Source organism: Cervus canadensis, chromosome 4 (genome assembly GCF_019320065.1).
Source record: "Cervus canadensis isolate Bull #8, Minnesota chromosome 4, ASM1932006v1, whole genome shotgun sequence".
NCBI classification, from domain to species: domain Eukaryota; kingdom Metazoa; phylum Chordata; class Mammalia; order Artiodactyla; family Cervidae; genus Cervus; species Cervus canadensis.
Genome location: NC_057389.1, coordinates 37430305 through 37456463, shown reverse-complemented (window position 1 = coordinate 37456463; position 26159 = coordinate 37430305). Strand labels below are relative to the sequence as shown.

Below are 26159 nucleotides of genomic sequence, written 5' to 3'. Positions count from 1 at the left end.
AATTAAGCTGCAGTTTAATTAAGCTGCTGTCTTCTGGTGCCTACTGTGCTCAACATGGGCCATGTAGTCAGTGGTAGAGACGGGAGGTAGACTTAGGAAACGTGGTGGAAACTTACATGTTTGATATACTTTTGGAAAACTGTGTCCTAGAGTCCCCAGGCTCCATCGTCTTCCCTTGTCTGCTTGACAGGAGTCTTGCAAAACTAGTCTTGGTGTTACTTGTGAGCTGGGACACATCTGAGACCCCAGAAGAGAAACCCACTTCTCAAAGCAGATTTGAAATAATTTGAAAAGTTGCAACCTGCAGGTATTTGGACGAGGGAAGGAGGGAAGAAGGAAGGAAGGAAGGAAGCAGGTGGGAGCAAGTCTTCCAGGCAGATGAGAGAGTCTGTAAGACAGGCAGGAAAGACAGAAGGTCAGAGGAGAGAGAAAGGTGAAAGGGGAACCCTGTGCTTCAGGTTGGCTCCCCTCTTGCTTCTCATCTCTACTCCGGACACACAAGCCCGGCAAGAGGGAGCAGGCTCCGCTCTCCAGCCTCTGTGGACAGCAGGGGATCTGGCTCAGTGAAGCTGGCCCAGGGCAGGCCCCAAGGGCTGGGTGGAGGCATGGGGCTCTGGACGGGAGGAAGGGATTTCTCTGAGCTGGAGCATGAAGGTTCCTGCAGCTCCAGCCAGCAACTGTTTTGGAAATAGAGGCGGGGAGACTAGGTTCTGACTCCAAACCCAGAGGGAGGGAGAGGAGAGTTTCCTTCCCTCTGCGGCTCCTCCAAAACAACCAGCTCCACACAGCCCTGTTCCCAGCCTACTCTCCACACCACAGTGGTGAAAAAACTAGGGGTGAGTGCGTGGAGAATGGACAAGTGCCTAGGCATCCAGACAAGTGAACTCTTGCTGAGTTTTAAAAATAAAACTTAGGTGCTCGCTTTGGCAGCAAATATACTAAAATTGGAACTATAGAGAGAAGATTACCATGGCCCCTGCACAAGGATGACATGCAAATCTGTGAAGCGTTCCCTATTTTTAAAAATAGATAGCCAGTGGGAATTTACTATATGACACAGGGAGCTCAAACCAGTGCTCTGTAACAAGCTAGAGGGGAGGGATGGGGTGGGAGGTGGGAGGGAGGTTCAAGAGGGAGGGGACATATGTATACCTATGGCTGATTCATGTTGATGTATGGCAGAAACCAACACAACATTGTAAAGCAATTATCCTCCAATTAAAAATAAATATATTTTAAAAATTTAGAATTAAACTTGAGGAGAGCCTCAAGGGACCATCCAATCCAACCTGATCGGTTACAGAGAGGGAAACTGGGACAGAGGCAAACTGACTTAACTGGACACCTAAAAAGTTCCTGGCACTGTGCAAAGCTCTTTACTGGAATTATTTTATTTGAAGTTTACAATAAACCCTACAAGGCAGTAAACTTACTGTCTCATTTTTCATTGGAAGAAACAGAGGCTCTGAGAAGTGAAATGATTTACCCCAAATCACACAATTTGAGTTCTGGGGAGACTATTTGAACCCAAGTCTGACAGGCTCTGGAGACGACGTGTAATCTACTACACCTTGTTTTCTTCTCTGCTATTTTTTTTTTCCCTTCTCTGATTTATAGAAGAGGAAACTGAACTCAGAGAGGCTAATTTGCTCGTGTTTATACAACTAGTTCGCGGCAGAAGTTATATTTGAATTTGGGTTTGGCTGACCCTAATGCGCAAATGCTTTCCATTATGTCAGCATTTCTTAGATTTTTCTTCCTAAATATCCCAAATCATAGCAGAGACCTTAAAGCATAGGCCAAAGCCATGCACAGCAATAGAGAAATTTCTTTGATATCTTTTTATTATATCATTTTATACACACAGACACACATGCCAAACATACACACATATATAAAATACATAATTTGGAAAATGTAAAAGTGATGCTTTTTCTCCCTCGGGATATTTGAGATTGACATCTGAGGGAAACTCCTGTCCTCTGAGGGGCCCAAACGTGGCTTAGCCAAGGTGATTAGGAGCAGTCTCCTGAGCCCTGACATCCCACCATTGGGATGCCCCTTTGGAAGGTTGATGGGGTGTTCCCAGGGGCTGAACCAAAAGATGAGGGTGCAGAAAGCACCTCCTCCCAAGCACCATCAGCTCATTCCCTGCTTAGACCTGGCAAGTACCTCTGCCCAGGTCCCTTGCTCCCCTGATGGCCATTCGCCTGCTCAAGCCAGAGGGATCATTTACAAATGTAACTCAGCCACATCACTTTCCGAACAGTCTTACTCCAGTGGCTGCCGGCTGCAAAGAGCAAATATTGGAACCCCTGATGTGGACCTAAAGGAAATGGCCCCTTGCCTCCATCCTAACCCAGGCTAGTCCCCTCTCTTCCTGCACTCCCCTCCCCTTCAGGCCAAGCTCTAACCCACCCCTTGGTCTTCAAGCTCCATTCCACCACCTTCTTTTTTACCTCATAGGGCACAGGGCTCCACCCCTCCTCTGGGGAGAGGGCTTGCAGAATATTTTACACATGGCAGGTACTCCATAAATATCTGTTCAACTGGTAAGAAAAAAACGTATTGGTCCTTCCTTATATTTTGTTTACTTATTTATTTGGTCACATTGGGTCTTAGTTGCAGCATGCCGGATCTATTTCCCTGACCAGGGATTGAATCCAGGGCCCCTGAAATTTAGAGTATGGAGCCTTAGTCACTGGACCACCAGCGAAGTCCCCTTCCTCATCCTTTGAAAAAAACTCTCTTAGTTCCTAAACTGTCCTTGCTGGTGTGAGTTGAACAGGGAAGGCTGCATGGTAGTTTTCCTGCCGAAGGGAAAACAATATTAGCTGGTTCAACCCCTAAAATGGAATCATGAGGTGCTGAACTTGGATGAAGTTCTTCAGTCTGGTTTTAATTTGCTCAGTCCCTGAGTTCCTCATCTCTCAGTTAAGTAGCTAATGATTCATAAAGCTTTATGTTCTAAGAAAACAGGAGGAGCTAAAGGGCCTCGGCCTGAGGTCCACTGTCAGGACCTCCTCCCTGCTCTTGTTCATGGTCCTCAGGGCTTCATTCCCAGGGGCCCTCTATTCACAAAGTGACGTGAGAAGGGCCAGCAGCGGGGACATGGGTCTCTCACTGCCTCCACCTGAATGTGGCCGCCAGTGCACACTCCAGAGACACTTGTCTGGGCCTTGAGGCTGCTGAGCTGAGTTTTGCACAATCTTCCTTGGAGACTGGAAGATATAAATTGTGCTCAAATAAATTTGACCTGTTAGCTAGGTTGTGACATGCTGACAGGTTAAGGTGGTGTTTCTCTCAGTGCCAGGAGCTGTAGGAAACACAGTCATTAGTTTCCTCAACTATCCAATGGGAATAACAGTATACTCGACTCATGGAGTTTGCGCAGGAATAACAGCTAATGCATTCAAAGCTTCTAGTCCCAAGTGTGACCAAGTAAAAGTTCAGCAGCTGAAGAGAACTCTGAACTCTGCCTAACTGCCTTCCCTTGGAAGCCTTCAAAGAGCTGCCTGCCTCATGCTTCCGGTCTTAGGGCTAGTGCCTCCTCAGAGAGGCCCACCCCTGCCTGTTTGCTCAGACCACCCTGATCTTCCTTCCAAAGCACTTGGCCCAAGTTGTGATTATATCTTTTTTGTTTCTCAGCTCATTAACTTTCTGCTGTCTGTCTTCCCCCTAGAGTGGAAGGTCCAGGAATACAGAGGCCCTGCCTATCTTGCTCTCTGTTATGTCACCAGTGCCCAGAGCTCAGCTCAGCTGTTCAACAGCCTTGAATGAAATGGTCACTCGTATGTAATAAAAGAGCAACAGGAGCAAAAGGATGACAAAGCCACACTTGGCTACTGAGGGAAACCCAAGGAGACCACTGGTCTTGGATTCAGAAGAGGTGGGTCCCGGTCCTAGTTTTGTAACTCATTGGCCATGTGGCTTTGGAAAAGTCATTTCCTCTTAGCTGGGCCTCCACTTCCTCACCTGTAAGATGGAGATCATAACCCTCACCCTGGCTGCCTTACAGGGTTCTTTTGAGAATCTAATAAGATAACCAAAGTTGAAAGCAAAACGTTATACAAAAGTCAGAGCCTTGTTTAAAACAATAACTGCCACCAACTGCAGCGGAACTAACAGCAGCACTTTCCTGACCTCCCAGCAGAAGCCCCTGGAATGCTTCAGGGGAAGGACACCTGACTCTGAAAATCCCTGTGTTTGCAGTTTAAAGAAAAGGGCTGGTGGTGGGAATGGGGTGGGACTTGCTCGTTGAAAATTCACGTTGATGGGAGTGAAATTCCATGATGAAAAACATTGCATGCCCTCCCTGAATTCCAGGAAGCAAATTGGAAACAGCTTCTCTGAGAAGCTGAGAGAGGCCCGATGGGAAGAGAGGGGCTGGCTGCCGGTCCTCCCATAGGGCTCACGGAACCGGTCCCCCTTTTCCTGGTATCTGGAGACGGATGCCCATGTGGAAACACTGCAGCACCGAGTCTAGACACAAAGGATTAAAAGTCATGGGGCCTACTTGCCAGGAGACCTCCGAAAATATCTGATTTGCTGCTTTCTCCTTCTCCCACCCTCTGCCCCTGTTTTTGGCTCAGTCTAGAGAATAAAAAGGGTCCACCGCCAAAACTCCTAACTAGGCTTAGGAGCCAGCTCTCGCGAGATTTGCCTCAGCTGGGAACGCTGACCGCACACCGGAAGTCAGCTTGACGGGCACTGCAGTATGCCACCAAGTCTGACATATAGGGCCAATTTCTTACACACCAAAACGCGTGACATGTGGTGGGCGTGCAGCCCGCTCTCTGGGCCCGAGGCTGCTTCACATGGGACCTCAGCTGCGGTCGGAGTCAGACTCTGAGGCGGCTGAAGCCAAAGCCGTCTTGTTTCAGTGCTGCTGCTAAGTCGCTTCAGTCGCGTCCGACTCTGTGCGACCCCATAGACGCAGCCCACAAGGCTCCCCCGTCCCTGGGGTTCTCCGGGCAAGAACACTGGAGTGGGTTGCCATTGCCTTCTCCTGTTGCAGTGCTACCCACAGCTTTCTCTGCCCTGGAGACCAAAGACCCTAGTGAGAGAAGCAGGCAGCTGATGTATAGGGTGTGAGGACGGGCGAGGAGGCCCGAACGTGTTCAGAGCCCTGTGTTCAGCTTTTACTGAGTTCTGCCCTCTACGTGGCCTTCCAAAGTGCTGCCCAATAGGAGGAGGATATGAGTCACATGTGTCTTTTTAATTGGGTTCACCGCCACGTGAGAAAGAAGCAGATGAAATTAATTTTCTTGCTATTTTAGCCCAATATATCTCAAATACCATCATTTCAACATGTAGTCAGTGTAAAAGTTGTTGAGACATTTTACATTCTTTAATTACCACTAAGTCTTTGAAGCCCAGTGTGTATTTCACACTTGCAGCACTGGCCACTAGCTATGGGTCCTTCTACAGGTTACTTATGCTCCCTCCCTCATCCTTATCCCCCCTCCAAAATGGGGGGGGGGAGGGATAATAATGGTACCTAACTTAGAAGGCTTTTATAAGGATTTAATTTTCCTAGAGTAAGGCCTGGTATAGGGGAAGAGATAAAAAAGCATTGCCTATTCTGTCCTTCTGAAAAGCAAACAAGGTGATGGATTTTTTTTTTTTTTTTTTGATGATGGAGTTGAAAGGAAACATGATACAAAAATTCAGACCTTGTTTAAAATTGTCACCACCAGAAACTGAATCAATGAAAAATTACCCTCACCTCTCCATGAGTCCTGTGGCATTTCACCTGGAGCCTCTGTATTCTCCTAATAAATTCTCCATTTTCAAGTAAGATAGTTTGTTTTTCTGTCTCTTGCTACCTAAGGAGAGTCCTATGGAGGCTTGGCCTTCACTCCTGCCATTCCATCAAGAGGGAAGAATGGAGGTGTCTGGCTTGGCCCCCTACCCCTGATCCATTTGGCATGTTCAGGCTCCACAGAACAAAGATAGGGGAGTCAGTCAGAGTGTTGATCTCATTAACTGACAGGAGGGCCAAATGGGCTATCATGTATGCAAATACTTGGTACCGTGACTTAGAAAGGATGCCTAATGGTGTGGCTTATTCTTATTGTGTTGGAGCCTAGACATTGGGGATCTGAAGATGGAAAGATGTGGGTGCTGCTCTTATAGGGCACATGATCTGGTTATACTGAGGGTCCCACTGGCATACCTATGTGACCAGGAGAGAAACAAGCCTTGCTCCTCCTTTCTCTTTGATCTAGGAGCCCTAGAGGAGCATCCAGGACCATACAGAGGCAGAGGAAGGAAATTTGGGAACTAGATGATCCCTTGGAATGGTATGGAAGGGACTATGCTTGAGGATTCAGGAACTAAGGGAAAGGAACAAAGTCTGTACTCTGAGGGGTTGGGGAGAAAAAACTGGTTTCCTTGACTTCCTTGGGCTTGCTGGTTTCTAGGAATTCACTTCCAGTCAGGCCATGATGGGCATTCAGGGTAACTTTAAAGGTGTGACACAATGCTAGCCTTTGAGAGCACACGGCTGGACTGGTGGTTAAGAAGTGGTTAACACAAGTCTGCACACAGTTCAGAAGTCAAAAAAGAAAGACATCACCTGTTTCCCTGGCAAAAAAAAAAAAAAAAAAAAGAAGTGGTTAACAGTCATTTTCTAGCTGTTTGACCTCTGTAACATTATTTAAGCTCTCACTTTTCTTGTCTGTGAAATAGGAAAAACCATGTGTATGGTCTTATTTGAAGTATTAAATTTGAAAAAGCATGGTATAGAAATATTTATTGTTTCACTTTATATGTGAAATTTGTCAAGAACCTTGCAAGGATATTCTAATAGGTAAGCAGAAATACCTGTCATCCTTCAGCAGGTGAGTATTGAGTTACATCAATTTGAATTATTTGAGGACTTTAGGAATGTCTCCATGAATAATTTGATTGCTCATACCTCATTATAGAGTAATTGTGAATACTAAATAGGATCATTCAGTAAATAGCTCACAGTAAGCCCTCAGTAATATTAATAATGGTATTATTCTGATATGATGATAAAATTTGAAGACAATGAAAGATATAATGGGAGAAGGATAAAGGAGCAGACCTGGGTCTGCTGTGTCCTCATCTGTAAAATGGTGAGAACAGTGACCTTGTGAGGAGTTGAAAAGTTGTGAGCTTTGGGATAAACAGCATCGAAGGCAGTTGTAACAGTTGAGGTGATTTTATGGCATGGCATGAATGCAAAGGTGCAGGATTTCTATAGGTGTACCCTACTTTAAACAAGGATCTAAAATTGGAATTTAATCATTCAATGATCAGTTTTTTGTTGAGATTGCAATGTACAAGGACTTCTGGCTGAGAGCTGTGGAAGATGGTCCTGCCACTGATGAAGTTATAATCTAGACAAGAGGTGACCAGCTGGCTTATCAATGGCCTTATGCAAACCACAGACTGCACTGTGCTTTCATTCATTTATTTATTTATTTTTAACTTTGAAATTGTTGCCAATGTAAAATTTGGGAGATTTTATGTTAAAATCGAGATTTCAAAATAAAATACAGAATATATCTAACCAAGGAGGTAAAAGGCTTGTACTTAGAAACTATAAGACTTTGATGAAAGAAATTAAAGATGACAGAAACAGATGGAAAGATATATAGTACTCATGGATGAAATAATTAATATTGTTAAGATGACGATACTACCTAAGGTAATCTACAGGTTCAGTGCAATCTCTATCAAAATACTAATGGCATTTTCCACAGAATTAGAACAAACGATTCTAATATTTGCATGGAAACACAAAAGACCCCAAATAACCAAAACAATCTTGAAAAAGGAGAACAAAGCTGAAGGTATCATGCTCCCTGATTGCAAACAATACTACAAAGCTACAGTGTGGCTCTGGCACAAAAAGAGACACTTAGATTAACGGAACAGAATAAAGAGCCCAGAAATAAACCCATACTTGTATGGTCAATTAATCTATGACCAAGGAGGCAAGAACATATAATGAGACAAAGACAGCCTCTTCAAACTTGATGTTGAGAAACTGAACCACTTTCACATATTATATACAAAAATAAACTCAAAATCGATTAAAGACTTAAATGTGGGACTTGCAATCATAAGACTCCTAGAAGAAAACATAGGTAGTATGCTTTTTGACATCACTCTGAGCAATAATTTTTTTAGTATGTCTCTTCAGCCACAGGCAACAAAAGTAAAAATAAACAAATGTTACTACATCAAATTAAAAAGCTTCTGCATAGCAAAGGAAACTATCAACAAAATGAAAAGACAACCAACTGAACAAGAGAAGATATTTGCAAACAATATATCTGATAAAGGGTTAATATCCACAATATACAAAGAACTCATACAACTCAGCAGCAAAACAAACAAGCAAACAAAAACAAACCTGATGAAAAATGAACAGAGGACCTGAATGGACATTTTCCCAACGATGGCCAATAGACGCATGAAAAGATGCTCAATATCACTAATCATCAAAGAAGTGCAAATCTAAACCATAATATCATCTCACAGTTGCTAGAATGGCAGTTATCAAACAGACAACATGTAAATGTTGGACAGAATGGGGAGAAAAGGGAACCCTTGTACATTGTTGACAGCAATGTAAATTGGTGCAGCCACTGTGGATAACAGTAAGGAAGTTCCTAATAAAATTAAAAGTGGAACTTCCATATGATCCAGAAATTGTACTTCTAGGTATTTATCTGAAGAGAACAAAAGCACCACTTTGAAAAGATATGTGTACCCTTATGTTCATTGTAGTACTATTTACAATAGCCAAAATATGGAAGCAACCTAAGTGTCCATTGATAGATAAATGGATAAAGAAGATATAGAATATTATCAGCCATGAAAAAGAATGAAATCTTGACATTTGTGACAACATAGATAGACCTAGAATGAACATAGAGGATTTTATGTCACAGGCAATAAGCCAGCCAGAGAAGACAAATACCATATGATTTTCACTTACATGTGGAATCTAAAAAACAAAACAAATGAAAAACATAACAAAACAAACAGAGTCATAGACACAGAGAACAAACAGATGTTTGCCGGGGGGAGGCAGAGGAGACATGGGTGAAATAAGTGAAGGAGAGTAAGAGATAAAAACTTCCAGTTACACAATAAATAAGTCACAGAAATGTAACATGCGGCCTAGGGAATATAGTCAATAACATTGTAATAAACTTGTATAGTAACAGATGATAACTAGACTTATTGTGATTATTTTGTAATGTGTAAAAATATGGAATCACTGTGTTATACATTTGAAACTAATATCCTAAGTCAGTTGTATTTCAGTTAAAAAAAGATTTCCAGGCACCCCTGCAAACGTGGCGCTGTGAGCAGCCAGTACGGAGTGTTCAGGCTGTGGTCTGTTCCCTGCGCACCATCTCTGCACCCAACGTGCCCTGCCCACCATGGCCCTGGGGACCCCGCTCTGAAGATGGTGTGGAAATTCACAGAAAAACATGAATGGGTAACAACAGAAAATGGTGTTGGAGCAGTGGCAATCAGCAGTTTTGTACAGGAAGTTTTGGGAGATGTTTACTGTAATCTGCCTGAATTGGGGACAAAATTGAACAAACCAGGAATTTGGTGCTTTGGAAATTGTGAAAGCTACTATGGAACTCTTTTCTCCTGTATCAGGAGAAGTAACTGAAATTAATGAAGCTCTAGCAGCAAACCCAGGACTTGTTAACAAAACTTGTTATGAAGATGGTTGGCTGATCAAGATGACACTCCATAACCCTTCAGAAATAGATGAATTAATGAGTGAAGAATATGTGGGAAATACACAAAGTCTATTGTGGACTGAAAATGGAATCCCTAAATAAACTAGTTTGAAACAAAAAAAAGATTTCCAGCTGTTTTTCAGGATCTGGAGGACCTGGCAACATTCTGGCAGGGCACCAATTGACTGCCTCTTGGACAAGGTGTTATGGGCTGAACTGTGTTTCTCCAAAATTCATGTGTTGAAATCCTAACCCCTGGGACCCTAGAGTGGGACTATACTTAGAGACAGGATCTTCAAAGAGGTAATTAATGTCAAAGTCATATTGATGAGTCCTAATCCAATATGGCTAATATCTTTATAATAAAAGGAGATTAGGACACAACACCCAGATCAAGGGATGACCATGTAAGGTCACAGTCAAAAGGCATCTGCCAGCCAAAGAGAGAGGCCTCAGAAGAAATCAAATCTGCGATCACCTTAATCATAGACTTCTAGTTTCCAGAACTGTGAGAAAATACATTTTTGTTGTTTAAGCCCTCCAGTTGTGTTACTTTGCTAAGACAGCCCTAGCAAACTAATACCCAGGACCTACGTTCTTCAGTGTCCAGTCCTCACCACTCCTAAATGCTATGCATCCTGTTCACTTATGTATCATGCATGGTCTCTGTTGGCATATGAGTTTGCAACCCCTGATCTAGAGGAAGAGGGTATTCTTCATATGTGTTCTCCATATAAGTTGTGTGTTCCTATTTCAGAGCTCTCATGTTCATTTTCTCCTTTCATTTTCCCCAAACTTCTAAGAGGCTGGTTCTGTCATCCCCATTTGGCAGGAGAGAATACAGAGCTCAGAAAAGTGAACTCATTTTTCCCAGGTCAAAGCTATGACAGAACCCAAGCCTTAACTAACTGGGCAACTCTGTGTGTGTGTGTGTGTGTGTGTAGTATAAGCCAGTGTGTGTGTGTGTGTGTGTGTGTGTGTGTGTGTGTGTGTAGTATAAGCCAGTTATAGCAATCCACAAGTCCAAAGGAAGATTATTTTCTTGAAAAAATATTTGGCATAGAATTCCCTTCACAAGTGAAACCTAGATTAGAACTTGATTAACAGAAATCTGACTTATGAAGCAGTTTATCTCATGGAGGCAATGCCAGCTTAGCAGGCCTCTGACCTGGAGGAAGGAGTAGGGGAAGCTATCAATGAGCATTTGGGAGTAGAAAGCATTGAGCCTGGGACTGTGGCAGAGAAGGTCCAGTCATCTATGTCCAGTCTGCAGGTGAAGATGAGAGGAGGAACAGCAAGATAAGAAAGAATGGAGGGATGTGCAGAGAAAGAAGTAACTTCCTGGGGGAACTCACTGAATATCTCATGGAGGCTGAGTGGCTTTCAAGATGCCCCAGACTTGTGAAAGAGAATTCGTTTGTGTAATGGCACACTATACACAGGAACAAAGGATATGCAGATACAGAAAGATGAAAAAGCAAGTTGCAGCAGGGAATGTCAAGTATGACTTCTTTGAGTTAAACAAGACAGATACAGATAAATAGAGATGTATATCTATATTGTGTATATATAGGCAGATTATATATATATATATATATATATGAAATTTCTGCAAGGACACACATCTTGTTAAAGGGGTTACCTCCCAGAATTGGGAAAGGGTGTGTGGGTTTTTACTTTTCACTTTCCACCTTTATATACTGTGTGAATTTCTTAAGATAAATGTTGTTTTGTGTCATTTAAAACAAAAGGTAACCCTAAGGCTTGAGGACTGGAAGATAGGCAAGGTTGTGTTCAGTGGGGTCTCTGGGAGATGGCAGGTCTAAGGAGGGGACCCTTGAAGGATTCGACGCAGGAGAGTTTTGCAGTCAAAGAGCAGAGGATTGCGCTGAGGTTGTGCAAAGGCCTGACCTGAGCCGTGAGAGGAGCAGTCCCAGAAAGGGGCAGTGGCAGTGGGGATGGAGAAATAAGAACAAAGGAAATAAGACAAGGCTTGGAGAGAGGCAGCAGGGAGGGAGAGTGAAGAGCATTGTGAAGAACTGAGTGCAGATCTCAGCTTGCGGGTTGCAGATCTCAGCTTGCCCATCTGAATGATATATTTAATTAATGTCAAGAGTCAATGAAATAATGCACTTGATAGGTAACTATGATTGTTAGCTCAGGTGTTGGGCTCAGACTTACCAGGGTTCAAATCCTTTTACCACCAACGGCTAGCTGTGTGACTTGAGCAAGTCATTATTGTCTCTGAACCCGGTGCCCCTTCTGCAGGTGGGGATAACCTGTTGTCACGGAAATGATGCTGGCAGGGCCTGGCACAAAATAAGCGCTCAACAAACCGTCGAGCTATTACCATTACTATCAAGAAAACCACTGAGCACAGATCCTGCCACAGGCTCTGTAAGCGCTCAGTAAATGTCAATTCCTGTTGTAATTCATAAGGCAGAGGACGAGAGCCAGGAATCTGCGGGTTGCCCGGCCTGCGATGAGGGGCTGGTGGCGGTTCCCTCCCTCGCACTTCCTCCTACCCCCGCAGTCATTGTGCATTCTCCCGCTCCCTGCCCGCACTTAATGTCCCTGCCGGAGGGCAGCGGAGGTGCGGGCCGGGCGGACCGCGTGTGGACACTTACCCTCACCGCGGCCGGCCACGTCCAGGGGCGTCTGCAGCCACGAAGCTCTGGGCCGTCCCGCCTCCCGCTGCTGCAGCCCAGCCGGCACCCGCCCCAGGCATACTTTTCCCATCCCGTCATGGGCGGGAGAGCGTTCCACCCGGTCACGTGGGCTGGCCCGCAGAGCGGCCGCGCACTCTTGGGCTCTGATTGGAAAAACCTTTCGGCTCCTGTGACAACTTGATTGTGTCTATGGATCGTACCGTGCGTAGAACTTGTCAGTGCTTTTGAAGATGTCTGTGCAGGAGAGTGATCCTTATCCTGGCGTTTGCAAGGGTGTGGGTATGTGGCACGTGTCTAATGAGTCCTGTGTGTGAGCATGCGTCTCACTGTGAATCTAAGAGTACTGTGGACGTGACAGCTTATAACAGAGTACCTTTCCATGTGTACTGAATGTAAGGGTGCTCCAGAGAGATCATGAATTATGTGTATGTGTTTAGTTTTATGTGTGTGTGTGCATAAGAGCATGTGTCCAAATATACATCAGGGCTATGTCTGCACATACACATGCATATATCCAAGCTTGTAGCTTGGTGTGCAACAGAAGTGCTCTTCAGTTGTGGTATGTACACACTAGTGGTTGGATGTCTATGTTAGGTGCACGTTTAAATGTGTGTATGAGTAGGCAATGACTGCTTATCAATGTGTATGTGTATGATACTGTGAGGCACCTGTTTGTGCAGTGTTTATATGTAAATGTACCTTGGTGTGGGTTTTGTCCAGATGTGAATGTATGCACACACATAATAATGGATGGGGGCCCCTGTGGCCCCACCCTCATCTCCCTCCTCCCCATAGGATGAGGCTTCACTGACCTCACTAACTCTCTGGCCCAGCCTCAGGTCCTTGAGAGACATGCCCCTGCTGGAGGACCCCAGCCCCCAGATGGGCAGGGTGACCATGTTTAGGTAGCAAGCAGACACCAGAGGAAAGAAAAGTGATTAGAGGCCTGGCTTTTGCTTTTCCCTGTTCCTTCCCCTGCTTTCTTTCATTAGCTACCAGCATTTCACCTGGCTGCCAGAGCATCTGATGAACAGATGGTATATGACCCAGGGTTTATTAATGCAGATATGCATTCAAATTCTCATGCTGGTTCCACCACTGTAGACACATCAGTTACCTCGGGTAATATTTCACTTTCTGAAAAGTAGGGAGAATAATAATTACATTACTTGCTCTGTCTTTCCCCCCGGAGTTGTGACACTCTCTCACAGAGAGGTTTGGTAAGCCATCGAGCTATGTAGAGAATTAATATTAAGTAAATATTATTTGAGGATGAAAGTTAGGGGCTCAGCAAACATTTAGTAAACATCTAGTATGTGTCAGCCCCCATCTAGGTGCTGGGGATCTAGATGCACCCATACTCAGCTGTATCTGACTCTTTTGTGACCCTAAGGACTGTAACCTGCTAGGTTCCTCTGTCCATGGGATTCTCCAGGCACGAATACTAGAGTGGGTAGCCATTTCCTCCTCCAGGGGATCTTCCTGACCCAGGGATTAAACCCATGTCTCCTGTGTCTCCTGCATTGCAGGCAGATTCTTTACCACTGAGCCACCTGGGGATCTAGAGGTAAACCAAATAGACTTGGTGCCTGGCCTTGTGGAATTTATAATCTAGTAGGGATGATTCAGGTGGCTTCATGTGAAATGTATTACAGAAGAGGGAGATACTGAATATGAAACTGGGAGGTCAGGGGAAGACCTGGGGCAGCAGCGTTCAGTTGAGCCTGAGGGATGGCGGGGGCTTGTCTAGGTGTAGGGGAGTTGAGAGAGTGAGAGCTCTAAACTCTCATGTGATAACATGTGAAGTGGAGTTTAGTGTTTCAATTCACAGGTGGTTGGAAAGGGGACCTTGGTCTGTTCCCAGATGTGTCAGGAATAGACAAGGTGAGGGAACCTGGCTAAGGATGCCTGGAGGCCATTCAGAATCTAAAGGGCTCAGGAAAGCCCCTCTCCTAGGGTAGGTAAGAATCTCTCTGTTATCCACGGGGCTCCACTGTGACTCAGGTTGAGATCAGGGGCACACCCTTGTTGGCCAGAAAATGGTTAATGAATAGCATAGGGAAAGGCAGCGGTGCCACACTTAGCATCGGGCAAGCATCTAACAAGTGTTTACTGGCTGCGTTAATGGGAGTGGATGTTTTCCCAACTTTTGGAGGTGCCCTGGAACCCAGGTCCCCTGAAGCCGAGGAGATTCCCGGGGACCTTGTCCTGTGGGTCTTTGCAGTGGTGATGGTTTCACAGAGCAGGAAATCTAAAATATTCATGACATGGCTATTTCGGGAGCTGCTTCTAGCTACATGGGGGCTCAGGACTTCTTCTCACTAACTTATTTATGTTTTTTATTCAGTCCACAAACATGTATGACCTGTTATGAATGTGGAGACAGGGAGATGAACTTCTGGTCTACAGGAAAATGAATGTGAGCACAAATTAAGATACAAAATACAATATGTCAGAGGAAAAGTACAATGTGTTATAAAAAATGAGAAGGCTTCCCGCCTTTGATTCAGTTCAGTTCATTTCACAGTTTCATTCATGTCTGGAGAACATGCTCACCGTTGAATGAGAGAAGATGAATACATTAGGATACTGATGACCAGAGAGGGTTTACAGTCTGATAGGGGCAGCCATGTGCCTGCCAGGGTAAATTTGCTTTTCCACATCTGTCCACGCCTCTCATGAGTGTGCCATCCCCTACCGCAGAGGTTCTTGTTGTTCACTCACTCAGTCATGTCTGACTCTTAGCTACCCCATGGACTGCAGCATGCCAGGCTTCTCTGTTCTTCACTATCTCTCTGAGTTTGTTTAAATTCATGTCCATTGAGTTGATGATGCCATGGCTGGAAAACTAAAAACCCGTTTACTAGGCTCCTTGCTGCTGGGTTCCTGTTTGAGATTTAGGTTTAGTTAGTCCTGTGTGCTTGTGCAAAACCTGAATTCAAAACTGAGTTAGGAAGAAAAACTGATTGAGTTTGGAGAGGAGGCAACAGCCTGGGAGAAATCCATTTTGCTGGGATCAGCCCAAAAGGCACAGAATGGCTCTGGAGTTCTGGCAGTAGCTCCTGGTCTCCAGATTATATCTAGGATGGTGCGTTCCTGTAGCCAGAGACTGGGCCAGTTCACCTCTGAACTCTAGCTTCCCGATTGGATGTGTGTGTGGGGCAGGGGGGCGTGGGGGTCCAGTACTATGGATGGTGTTCTGGGAATCATTCCTGGATGCCCAGGCAGAACTCGCTCTGTGCTGATTCTGAACTCACTTGATTTTCTTTGTTAATTCCATGTTTCCTTAAAATAGCTAGAAGAGTTTTATCTCTTCACTTGAACCCTAATTGGTATGTTATGCTGTGAAGTACAGGTGCCAGAAAAGTCAGAGAAGGAATATGAGTGCACATAGGAACAAGCAGGGAAGAAATCCAGAGGACTGCAATTCTTTCCCCTTTCAATTTCACCTCCTACCCTCAGCCCCTCTTCCACCCTATAGTCAATCTGCAAATGAATTAATCAATTGAATTGATTGTGTCAAACAACTACAGTGCACAAGGCACTCTGACGTTGAGTGTCCCAGTTGTGAACAGATACACAAGGTCTCCACTTATGCAAAGACGGATGTTCTACCAGGACTCAAATATTTAACACAGAATTCAAAATCATGGTAAGAGTTATGAAGGGAAAGAAGAGAGAACTGTGGGAGAAAATGATTGTGTGGAGTCTGCAAGAGAACTTATTTTGATTGGGAGGTCTGGGAAGATCGTTCAAGTAGGTAACATTTAAGGTGAGCCACACAGGAATAAAAAGGAGACAACTGTGCCAAGGGCAGAGGAGGTGCAGGAGAGGTGTCAGGCAGCAGGAACAGAGTGTGGAAGACCCATGTGAGCCTTTCTCAACGTCTTCCTGTTGCTCCCTGTGTAATAGCCATAGGACAATGCCTCAATCCTCAGCCTTTTTGTAGCCTCAGTAACTGAAAGCCCTCTGTGATTTGTCATCCTCCCAGACATTTCTCCTGTTTTTCCCATGTGATGGTGTTCCTCAGTCTTGGCATTAGTGACATCTGGGACTGGATGAGTCTTCCACTGTGGGGACTGTCCTGTGCCCTGTTGGATGTTACCGCTGGCCTCTACTCTCTAGGTGATAGTACTTAGGCCTCTGCCCCTAGTTATGACAAACAAAAGTAATTCCAGACATTGCCAAACGTCCTGAGAGGGGCAATGTTGCCTCTCTTTGAAAACTGCCGCCTCCCTGCCTGCTCCCTGCCCCCTCCGCTTTGATCGGGTGGTCTTGCTGGCTCCCAAATGCACCTTTAACCTTGTATGTTTCTGCACCTCCACTTACGCAGTTCCCCCTAATCATTACCTGCTCTTCTGCCCCTCCACAAAGCCTTACCCATATTTGTACAAGAAATGCATGGCTCTTATCTACCCAGCATCCCTATGTCCTTTGGTTGTATTGGATGACTCTCATGTGTTTGAGTGCCTGCCCAGGTGTGTGGACCTGTGACCTTTCCTTCTGTGTCCAGTTAAGAGCCAGAGGCTGAATGTGAACCAGCCAGCCCCCCAAGCTAAGCCAGCCAGGCTTTCCATGGGCTCTCCATGGAAGGACACTCTTCTCTTCTGAACTGTTAACTCTGAGTATAGAGCCCTAGACTGCCACCAGCAGGGAGCCTGCCACTTGGAGAGGGCCTGCTCCAAGCCTGTGACCACATTATTAGAGCCTTTTGTTCAGAGACTTGCGCTAAAGCATTCACATTCTCTGTTCTCTCTCACCCCCCTTAAGCTAGTTGGGATTGTTTCTGTCAGTTATCACAAAAAGTGTCCTAATTCAATTTCCCTCAATGCCTGGTTCAAATCTCTCCCCTTTCATGAAATCCTCTCAACTTAGGACAGTCTGAAGGAAATGTTTGCTTTGAATCCATTGCTGGTGGTTTTCTGGAGCCAGCAGTCAATTCTTTGCCTCTTTTCCCAAGTTTGAGTTTAGTGACATCAAGCCGCTGTTTGAAATCATCATAGAATAATTATACCATGGAAATCAGCGAATACTACAAATCAGGGGTCTCTTTTTCCCACTGCAGCCAGTTCACCAGCATACTACTGTCTAAATCTTCTCAGTTGTACCCCCATTTGAATATTAATCATTCACTACTTTGTGACATCTCTTGCTTTTCTAATATGGTGAAGTTGGGAAGGCAAGTGCCCTCAACGTAGGCTGAATCTAAGTCTTCAGAATCTCAAAGGAGGAAAGGTCTTGAGAAATAATTTGGTCCAAGGTCTTCACTTCACACACAAGGACAAAGAGATCCAGAGACCTTCAGTGACTTGGTAGTTAGTTGTGAACTAGTAGTAGTTAGTTGGTAGTTAGTTGGTAGTTAGCCTGAGATCTTTTGACTTACACGCATTATTAAAATACAGGCCTTCCTGGTCTTCCTCTGTGCCTTTTTCAACCTTTCCTTTCTCTGATTTTGGTACAAAAGAGGGTTTTAAAATGATTGTTGAATCACTCCAAATAGCTAACGGCCAAGATCCAAGTTGTCAGTGCTTACATTCAACAAGGGACTTCGAAGTTGTGAAGTCTCCAGAATGAGATCATTCCAGATGGGGTCTTAATAACGTGGCAGCACTGGGGAGACAGCTGTTCACAAAGGGGACTTGCTACCTTCCCGTGGAAAGATCACAATGCTGGAGTGAAGGTTGGCTGCCCTGGGTGTTACAACACTTAGAATGAAACAAGATGATAGTTGAATTGCAAGGAAAGCTTTGCAGATTTCTAAAAATTCAAAATACACTATTTTTTTTTTAATATAGCTGTTCTATATCCAGCAATTTATCCTGGAAGTATTCATATGGGTATCCATTGCAACCTTGTTTGAACTAACAAAAGACTGGAAACAATCTAAATGTTAAGCAATAGGGGACTAATTAAATAAAGCATTATATATATATATGTAGGTATGTACACACACAGGCAGAACTCTATGTACTATTATGGACTTTTCTCCAAGACATACTGTTTAGTGATAAAAATAAGGAACAGAATGGTGTGTATAGTTTGCTGCCATTCAAATTTTTAAAAAAAGAGGAGAGGCTTCCCTGGTGGCTCAGTGGTACAGAATCTGCCTGCCCATGCAGGAGACATGGGTTCGATCCCTGGTCTGGGAAGATCCCATATGCCACAGAGCTACTGAGCCTGTGCTCTGGAGCCCGAGAACTACAGCTCCCGAAACCTGTGTGCCCTGGAGCCTGTGTTCCACAACAGGAGGAATGCTCGCAGTGAGAAGTCTGTGCACCACAACTAGAAAGTAGCCCCCACCACCACAAGAGAAAAAAAAAAGCCCACACAGCAATGAAGATGCAGCACAGCCAAAAATAAATAAATAAAAATTTTTAAAAAAGAAGAGGTGAGGAAAACACAGATGCACATGGATGTATGAGCATATTCTATCTCTAGGAGGATATACAAAAACTTGTAACAGCAGAAGTTGTCTCTGAGAGAGGAACCGGAAAATAGCAATAAGAGAGAGTTCTATTTTGTTGCTTATGTCTTTTGGAATAATTTGACTTTTAAAACAATGGAAATCATTACTTAACACTCAATAAAATAAAAACTAAAGAAATACTGTGTTGTGCTTCTTAGAAATTCTTCTTTTGCTCTGATAGATGAGTTAGATCTGGGGATGTGGCAGAGAGTTTAGGGAGCTAATAATAATATCCCACTGACAATTATATACTTACTTTTTGGAAAAAAAAATTCTCAAAGAACAGTTTGTTGCAGTCTTCCACTTTTGGGACAAGTACAGTTGAAGGAACTGGGGTCCAGGAGCAAGGCCATCTTCCCAAGGTCACACAGTGAGAGAAGGGCAACACTGGGATGAGAGCTCAGAACTCGCCCAGGCTTAAGTTCCTTCTTATTGGCCATGTTTAGCTGGGCAGAGGGCTTCAGCAAGCATAGTTTTCATGGGAAGAAAAAGAAGAACCAGAGAATTGTAAGGGGCTCTTCTGGTCTGAGGTTTCAGGAGAGTTAAAGGCCTGAGCCAGCTACAATGTCCCAGCACAAATGTCCCAGCACAATGTCCCAGCTACAATGTCCCAGCACAAATTAAGTCAGACCAAAATAGACACCACTTATATTCAACGGGAAATGACCCAGAAAAGATCCAACCAGTTTCCAGATGTAACTTGAAAGGCTTCAGTTGGAGAGGCTTCATTTTGGAATCTGATGCAAAAGCCTCTTGATGAGATTTCTCAACTCAGTTTGTGGATCAAAAAATGAACAGACGTTTGATTTAAGGGAGATGCTCTGTTAAGAAAGTCTAGAGCCTTCTGGTTTGTAGAATCAAGCTTAGAGAAAGTAGCCTATGAGTATAGGAGGCAAATCTTTGCCACGCTTTGCAAGCGTAATTTTGGGAAGGAATATGTGAAATATAGGGTCTGTCCCTGCCTTTTGGCTGAGAGGAAGAGCAGACATCCCAGATTGAGGAAATGAGGCTTGTTGAAACTGCATAAATGAGATTTACCTTGTGGCTAGAAAGAAATGTTTTATTCTGTTAGCCGCTGTGATGTGGAAAGAGATTAATTTCTCTAAACCTTGTATTTTAAAAGATTTCTGCAGATTTAAGAAATACTTAGAAGACACTTAACTCTACACATCTCATCCACTTTATTATAGGTATGATAAAAAATTTAAAAAGCACACAAGAGACTGTCTAATGTGCTACTGATTATGAAGATAAAAGTTTATGTGCACACACATTTTTAACCACTCTTTAAAGACATGCAACCTGGTAGTCTTCACTGTACTGTCTCCATTTACCATACGCCTGTTTCACATTTTAAAAGTAAAACATGCTCTTAAAAACCTCAAAGGGGGGAAAAAAAAAACTCAAAGGGAAAAACATACCTTTATAATGGAGAGATCTGGTGGCCAATCTGTTAATCAAGTAGGGAAATCTAGCATTACCAAGTGCATGAAACCTGACGTTTACATGATACATCCAGGTTTTAACCTGACTATAATTAAACCTTCACACCTAACCTCTGATTAGCAGAAAGCATAGGGAATAGAGAAACTAGGTGAACACAGGAGAAAACAATCAATTCAGAGAGTGAGGCATTCTTCAAAATGTTAATGTCATATAAATATTAAAAGGAGGTTTAAAAAATTAGGAGTAAAAATTTTGGGGGGCAATTGGAAGAAGTTTGAATATGGTCTGAGTATTAGACAATATTAGGGAATTATTGATAATTTTCTTGTGTGTGAATAGTGGTTTTGTGGTTATATAGGATAACGTCATTCTTAGTGGATGCACGCTGAAGTATGGAAGGAGGAATCACGGTGTTGGGAACTTATTTTTAAATGGTTTAGAAAACACACATGAACACACAGAAACTCACATACACACATGAACAACCCCTCCACTCCACCCCACTCCTGCTACACACGCACACAGAGTTGATTAATATTAAGCTGTATTCTTAGTTTCAAACTGAGCTAGGTGATGTCAGGGCTGGGACTCTGCAAATGACTTTTCTCCTCTGCCATTGGACCTTCTGCTAGTCTGCCTGTAGGGGGCTCTAGGAGAGAATTAGTAGTCTAAAGGAGTCGCAAAGAGCTTGCTTGTTTGTTTTGCTTCTGTTGCTCTCAGCCGCACCCAACCAACAGTCCCTCACCCTGGGAATGACATTTATTTTCTGTAGAAGCAACTTAAGTTTACATTTTTTCCACAATCTCAGAACCAGCCTCATTATGCTTCTTCAGACACACCTGTTGTTGCTGTTCAGTTACCCAGTTGTGTCTGACTCCTTGCGACCCCACAGACTGCAGGATGCCACACTTCCCTGTTCTTCACTATCTCCTGGAATTGCTCAAACTCATGTCCATTGAGTCGGTGATACCATCCAACCATCTCATCCTGTGTCCCTTCTCCTCCTGCCCTCAATCTTTTCCAGCATCAGGGTCTTTTCCAGTGAGTCAGTTCTTCACATCAGGTGGCCAAAGTAATTGGAGCTTAAGCTTCAGCATCAGTCCTTCCAATGAATATTCAGGACTGATTTCCTTAGGGTTGATGGGTTTGAACTCATTGCAGTCCAAGGGACTCTCAAGAGTCTTCTCTAACACCACAATTTAAAAGCATCAATTCTACTGTGCTCAGCCTTCTTTATGGTCCAACTCTCACATCCACACATTACTACTGGAAAAAACATAGCTTTGACTATACAGACCTTTGTTGGCAAAGTGATGTCTCTGCTTTTGAATATGCTATCAGGGTTTGTCACAGCTTTTCTTCCAAGGAGCAAGCATCTTTTAATTTCATGGCTGCTGTCACCATCTGCAGTGATTTTGCAGGCCGAGAAAATACTTGTATCAGCTGGCTAATGCCTTCTCTGTCCCAGCTCCATGGGACCCCTAATCCAAGCTTCTAAATTCTATTAATCCTGAGCTCTTCTCTTATTTTCCCAGCCCTAAAGATGGTAGCTGCTTTCTGTGTTTACTACAGTATTCCTTTTACCTTTCTAGTTCTCTAATACCTGGTTGACAGTTCTTTAAATTCTTTCTGCAAAAGTAACTGGTGGTGTTTGCGTCTCCTGACTGAACCTTGACAGATACAGAAATTGGAACAATGGATCTCAGGAAACAGACCCCCTTTTTTTAGGTGTTTGGGTTTGTCTTTAGACTTGAGTGTGATGTTGAACTCCTTGTCATGGAAATGAGATGCTAGTAACTCAAGGCATGGAGTGGCCCTGATTAATCAAATTGTTGGCTGTAGATTATTGTGATAAGGAACCTCCTGAGGACTTCCACTGCAGGGGTTATAGGTTCAATCCCTTGTTGGGGAACTAAGATCCTGCATGCCACAAGGTGCAGCCAAAAAAAAAAAAAAGGAATCTCCTAAAGCAGGTATTGTAGGAAGCAAGTACAAGAGCGAAAAAGCAGACCCCAAGAAAGGCATGCAAAAGCATTATCAATCTTGCTGACCAGATACCTCAAGACGTATGACTCTTGAATTAAGTCCAGAGGGAACAGAAAACATCTTGAAAGCAGGATGTGTGCCTGGAGGTGGGAAGCCATCATTAGGCTGTTCCATGACCTGGCGTCTCTGAGTCAAATGTTTCTTGTATCTGGGGCTTTGTTATTTAGACAGCAACCTAAATCATTAGTTAAAAGTAAGTCTCTCTTAGTTAATCTTCACGTCACACTCCTAGCCTATCTTTAACAGCCATATGGCTCCATATGCTTCTGAGGGAACGTTCTCCCTTGCACGTACTGCCCTGCCTGAAAACATACAATAAAGCTGACTTGATCAGTTTGGGTACCTTCACCTCGGAGCGGTGTTGGTCCCCTGACCCTCGCTTTCAATTCTCTTGTCTTTCTCATTCTTTCTCTGTATTGTGCTTTTGGGAAACCCTGGCTTGTTGAGTTGGACTTGACAAGTGGCGGCCAAACAGGGACCTGAAAGTGAAACCAGCCTATGAGGCTCAGCTCGGAGCAGCAGAGAACACGGGGAAATCTAGCCGGTGCGGCGGATGACTGAAGTACTTGGTAAGTACACTCCCGAGGATTTGTCAATCAGGGTAACAATGGGGCAAAATCCTTCTAAGCATGCAGAATATATGCAGGTCTTAAAGACTTTGTTGAAAAGCTCGGGAGTGCAAGTCTCTCAGTCTGCTGTTAGACTTATTTTCTGCTATTGAAAAACATTGCTATTGGCTTGATCCGGCCCAAGGAACTTTAAGGTATAAAGAATGGCAAGAAGTAATGCATTGCTCGTGCCGAGCTTATCAAAGTAGAGAAAAAAATACCCTTGTCAGTATGGTCATTAGGAAATCTCATTCGCACAGCTTTGGGTCCACTACAATCCGAGGTCTCCGAGTGTGATGATTCCACTTCTCAAACAGAGACACAATTAGAAGAAGAGTTACATATATATGACAACAGTGATTCAGAGGAGGAGAAAAAACCTTTAAAAACAAAAATTAAAAGAGGGAAATGGTATGGAAATAATGAACAAATTTTGTTTGCTAGAACAGCTTGCCTGTCTGCACCCCTGGGTGAGTCTCCTCCTTTTGATCTGGAGACTCCTTGGGATGATGGCTTTATGTTAAAGCCACAAGTAACCATTCCCAACCCGATCTCTCCATTTCATTGGGGAATTCGGGGAGTCCGTATGGCTCAGTTACAAGGTGACGAAGATGCTTTAGCTCTTCCTGTAATAGTGACACAGGTTCCACCCAGACCTCAATTCCCACATAGAGGATTAAATTATGATTATAACCCTTTACCTTTTAAAACTATTAAAGAGATCAAACAGGCTTGTACTCAATATGGAACTAATTCTCCTTATACTATGGGATTGATTCAAGGTTTGTCACAGGCAGAAAGACTGATCCCTCATGATTGGGGGATGGTTGCTAGGACCTGTTTAACTACTTCTGAATTTTTACAATTTAGGACATGGTGACAAGATGAGGCTAGTCAGCAAGCTCATAGGAATGCAGCCGCCAATGCCCCCCACCCCCTGCCCCGTTAACATTTCTTTAGAACAATTGATGGGATCTGGTGCATATTTTGGGATTCAGGCCCTTAACAAAAGAAAAACTAGAAGGTTTAACCACATTAGTTAATGAACAAAAAGAATTGGGACATGTCATAGAATCTACCAGCCCCTGGAATTCCCCTGTTTTTGTTATAAAGAAAAAATCAGGAAAATGGAGAATGTTAACAGAAGCTATAATTGAATAGTTATTTTTACCTCATAAACAAGTAAAATTGCTAACCACCTATATAGATATGATCAGCAAACTGATTTTTTAAAATACATAATCGTACTCAACATCTTTCCGTATATGATCCACATAATATCGTCCCTCTTTCAAAGGAATAAATTGAAATTTATATATGCAAAATATTGAAAGGCAAATTGCTCTCTAATTTTATAGGTAATACTGTCATTTTCCATCATCTAAACTTATTAATTTTCTAAAAAAAATACCCTGATACTACCCAAGATTACTAAATCAGACCCTATAAAAGATGCTGATATTTATTTTGCAGATGCAAACAAAGATTTTAAATCTGGATATTTCGGCCCTATAGGAAAAAATTTGACAATCCCAATATTCTTCTGTACAAAAAGCTAAATTAGATGGTATTCTTACTGTTTTGACGGATGTAAATGCCCCCATTAATATATTAGTTTCTGATTCCAAATATGCTGTAAAAGTCACATCTCAGATTGATTACAATCCCTATGTCCAATCTAATAATATATCAAATATTTAAAAAATTACAGTCAGTAATAAATAATAGGACTTATCCTTTCTATATTACCCATATTCGTTCCCATAGCCAACTTCCTGGACCATTAGTGGCTGATAATGAGACAATAGATACCAAACTTATCTCTTTTATGACACCCACTCAATTTCAAGAATTAACTCATACAAATGTAAAAGGACTACAATATAAATTTAAAATTTAACTGCAACAAACATCATTGCTGTGATACCATCTCACAATGCCCTACATGTCAACAAACTAACTTCATCCCATCTTTACCAGAAGGTGTTAATCCTTTAGGATTATACCCCAATGTTATATGGCAAACAGATGTAACTCATATGCCATCTTTTGGAAATTCTGGACTATTGACACGTTTTCAGGAATGATTTTTGCTTCACATCATGTAGGAGAGACTACATGTAGAAGATACTCTCCATTGCATTTCTCATTTTAAACAAGCCTTTGCATATATGGGACTCCCCAAAACTATGAAAACAGATAATGGCTCAGTCTATAAAAACCATACTTAAAAATTATTTTTTGAAGATTCGTCAATTCAACATATAACTGGAATTCCCCATAATCCTCAAGGTCAAGTGACAGTAAAAAGAGACCACTACACATTAAAACAAACATTATTAAAAACAAAAAGGGGGAGAGAGGTATGGATTAGGGCCTAACTCCCCTAAAAATAAACTTGCTGTAGGCTTCTTTATATTAAATTTCTTGGATATAAGGGGAAGTAATGAAAAGCCAGCAGTCGAAGTACATTGGGATGAAGTACAAACATCTCATGAAATAATTGGTAAAAAAAGAACAAGCACAGACAGTTCACCAAAAAATAATATGGGAGGATGATAAACAGTGGAAAACAGGGCTTACGCTTAAACAAGGACGAGGTTATGCTCTTATTTTGACAGAGGACAATGAACATCCGTGGATCCCAAAATGAAAAATCCAGTATTGGAAAGAAAAGTACATGGTTTTGTTATAGCCATGCTTTCCGGGAAACAAACTCACTCAGAAGGACAATGCAAATAGTGGAGTGCAGTTTATTACATCGGCGGGCCCAAGGCAGAGTCTCCTCTTAGCCAAGGGCCCCGACCAGCGATTGTGAAAATCTTTTATACCCCATGTGTACGGGTCCAAACCCACCAGCCCAAATCCCTTGAGGCTTACAAAGGAAGGGTAAATACAATCACAATAACCCCATCATTCACGTGTTATGTGTTCAAACAGTTAATAATCAATAAGCCTGTGGTTACATTCCGATAGACACTGTCCGGAGGCAGGGGTGATTAGTGTCTGTTTTCTCTTAGGCAATGAGTGACCTGGATGTGATCTTCAAGATTCCTCTGCCCAGATGGGGTCTTATCCTTCCATTGTCATTCCCACAGGTGCTAAGCACAGAGTTCAGAGTCCATTGGAGAGGCGGCCTAGCACGATCAGCACGGACAGGCCTGAGATGGGGTCCAGG

At 43.2% G+C, this 26159-nt stretch overlaps 1 protein-coding gene and 1 non-coding gene across 4 annotated transcripts in view; one reads left to right on the top strand and one right to left on the bottom strand.

The window, feature by feature from the left end:
• Nucleotides 1–26159, bottom strand: part of C1QTNF2 (C1q and TNF related 2) — a 58747-nt gene that overhangs the window by 9627 nt on the left and 22961 nt on the right. The window contains exon 1 of one of the 3 annotated variants that reach the window (XM_043464806.1): nt 12374–12513. The exons of 1 other annotated variant lie outside the window; for it this stretch is intronic. In XM_043464806.1, the coding sequence (XP_043320741.1) occupies nt 12374–12493 (120 nt within the window). In that variant the 5' untranslated portion in view covers nt 12494–12513. Of the gene's footprint in view, nt 1–12373; nt 12514–26159 lie in introns of those variants that run through there. One more of the 3 variants, XM_043464805.1, reaches the window with a different exon arrangement.
• LOC122441086 lies at nt 919–1021 on the top strand. Its single transcript, XR_006269229.1, has one exon. It is a non-coding gene; the product is annotated as a U6 spliceosomal RNA (small nuclear RNA).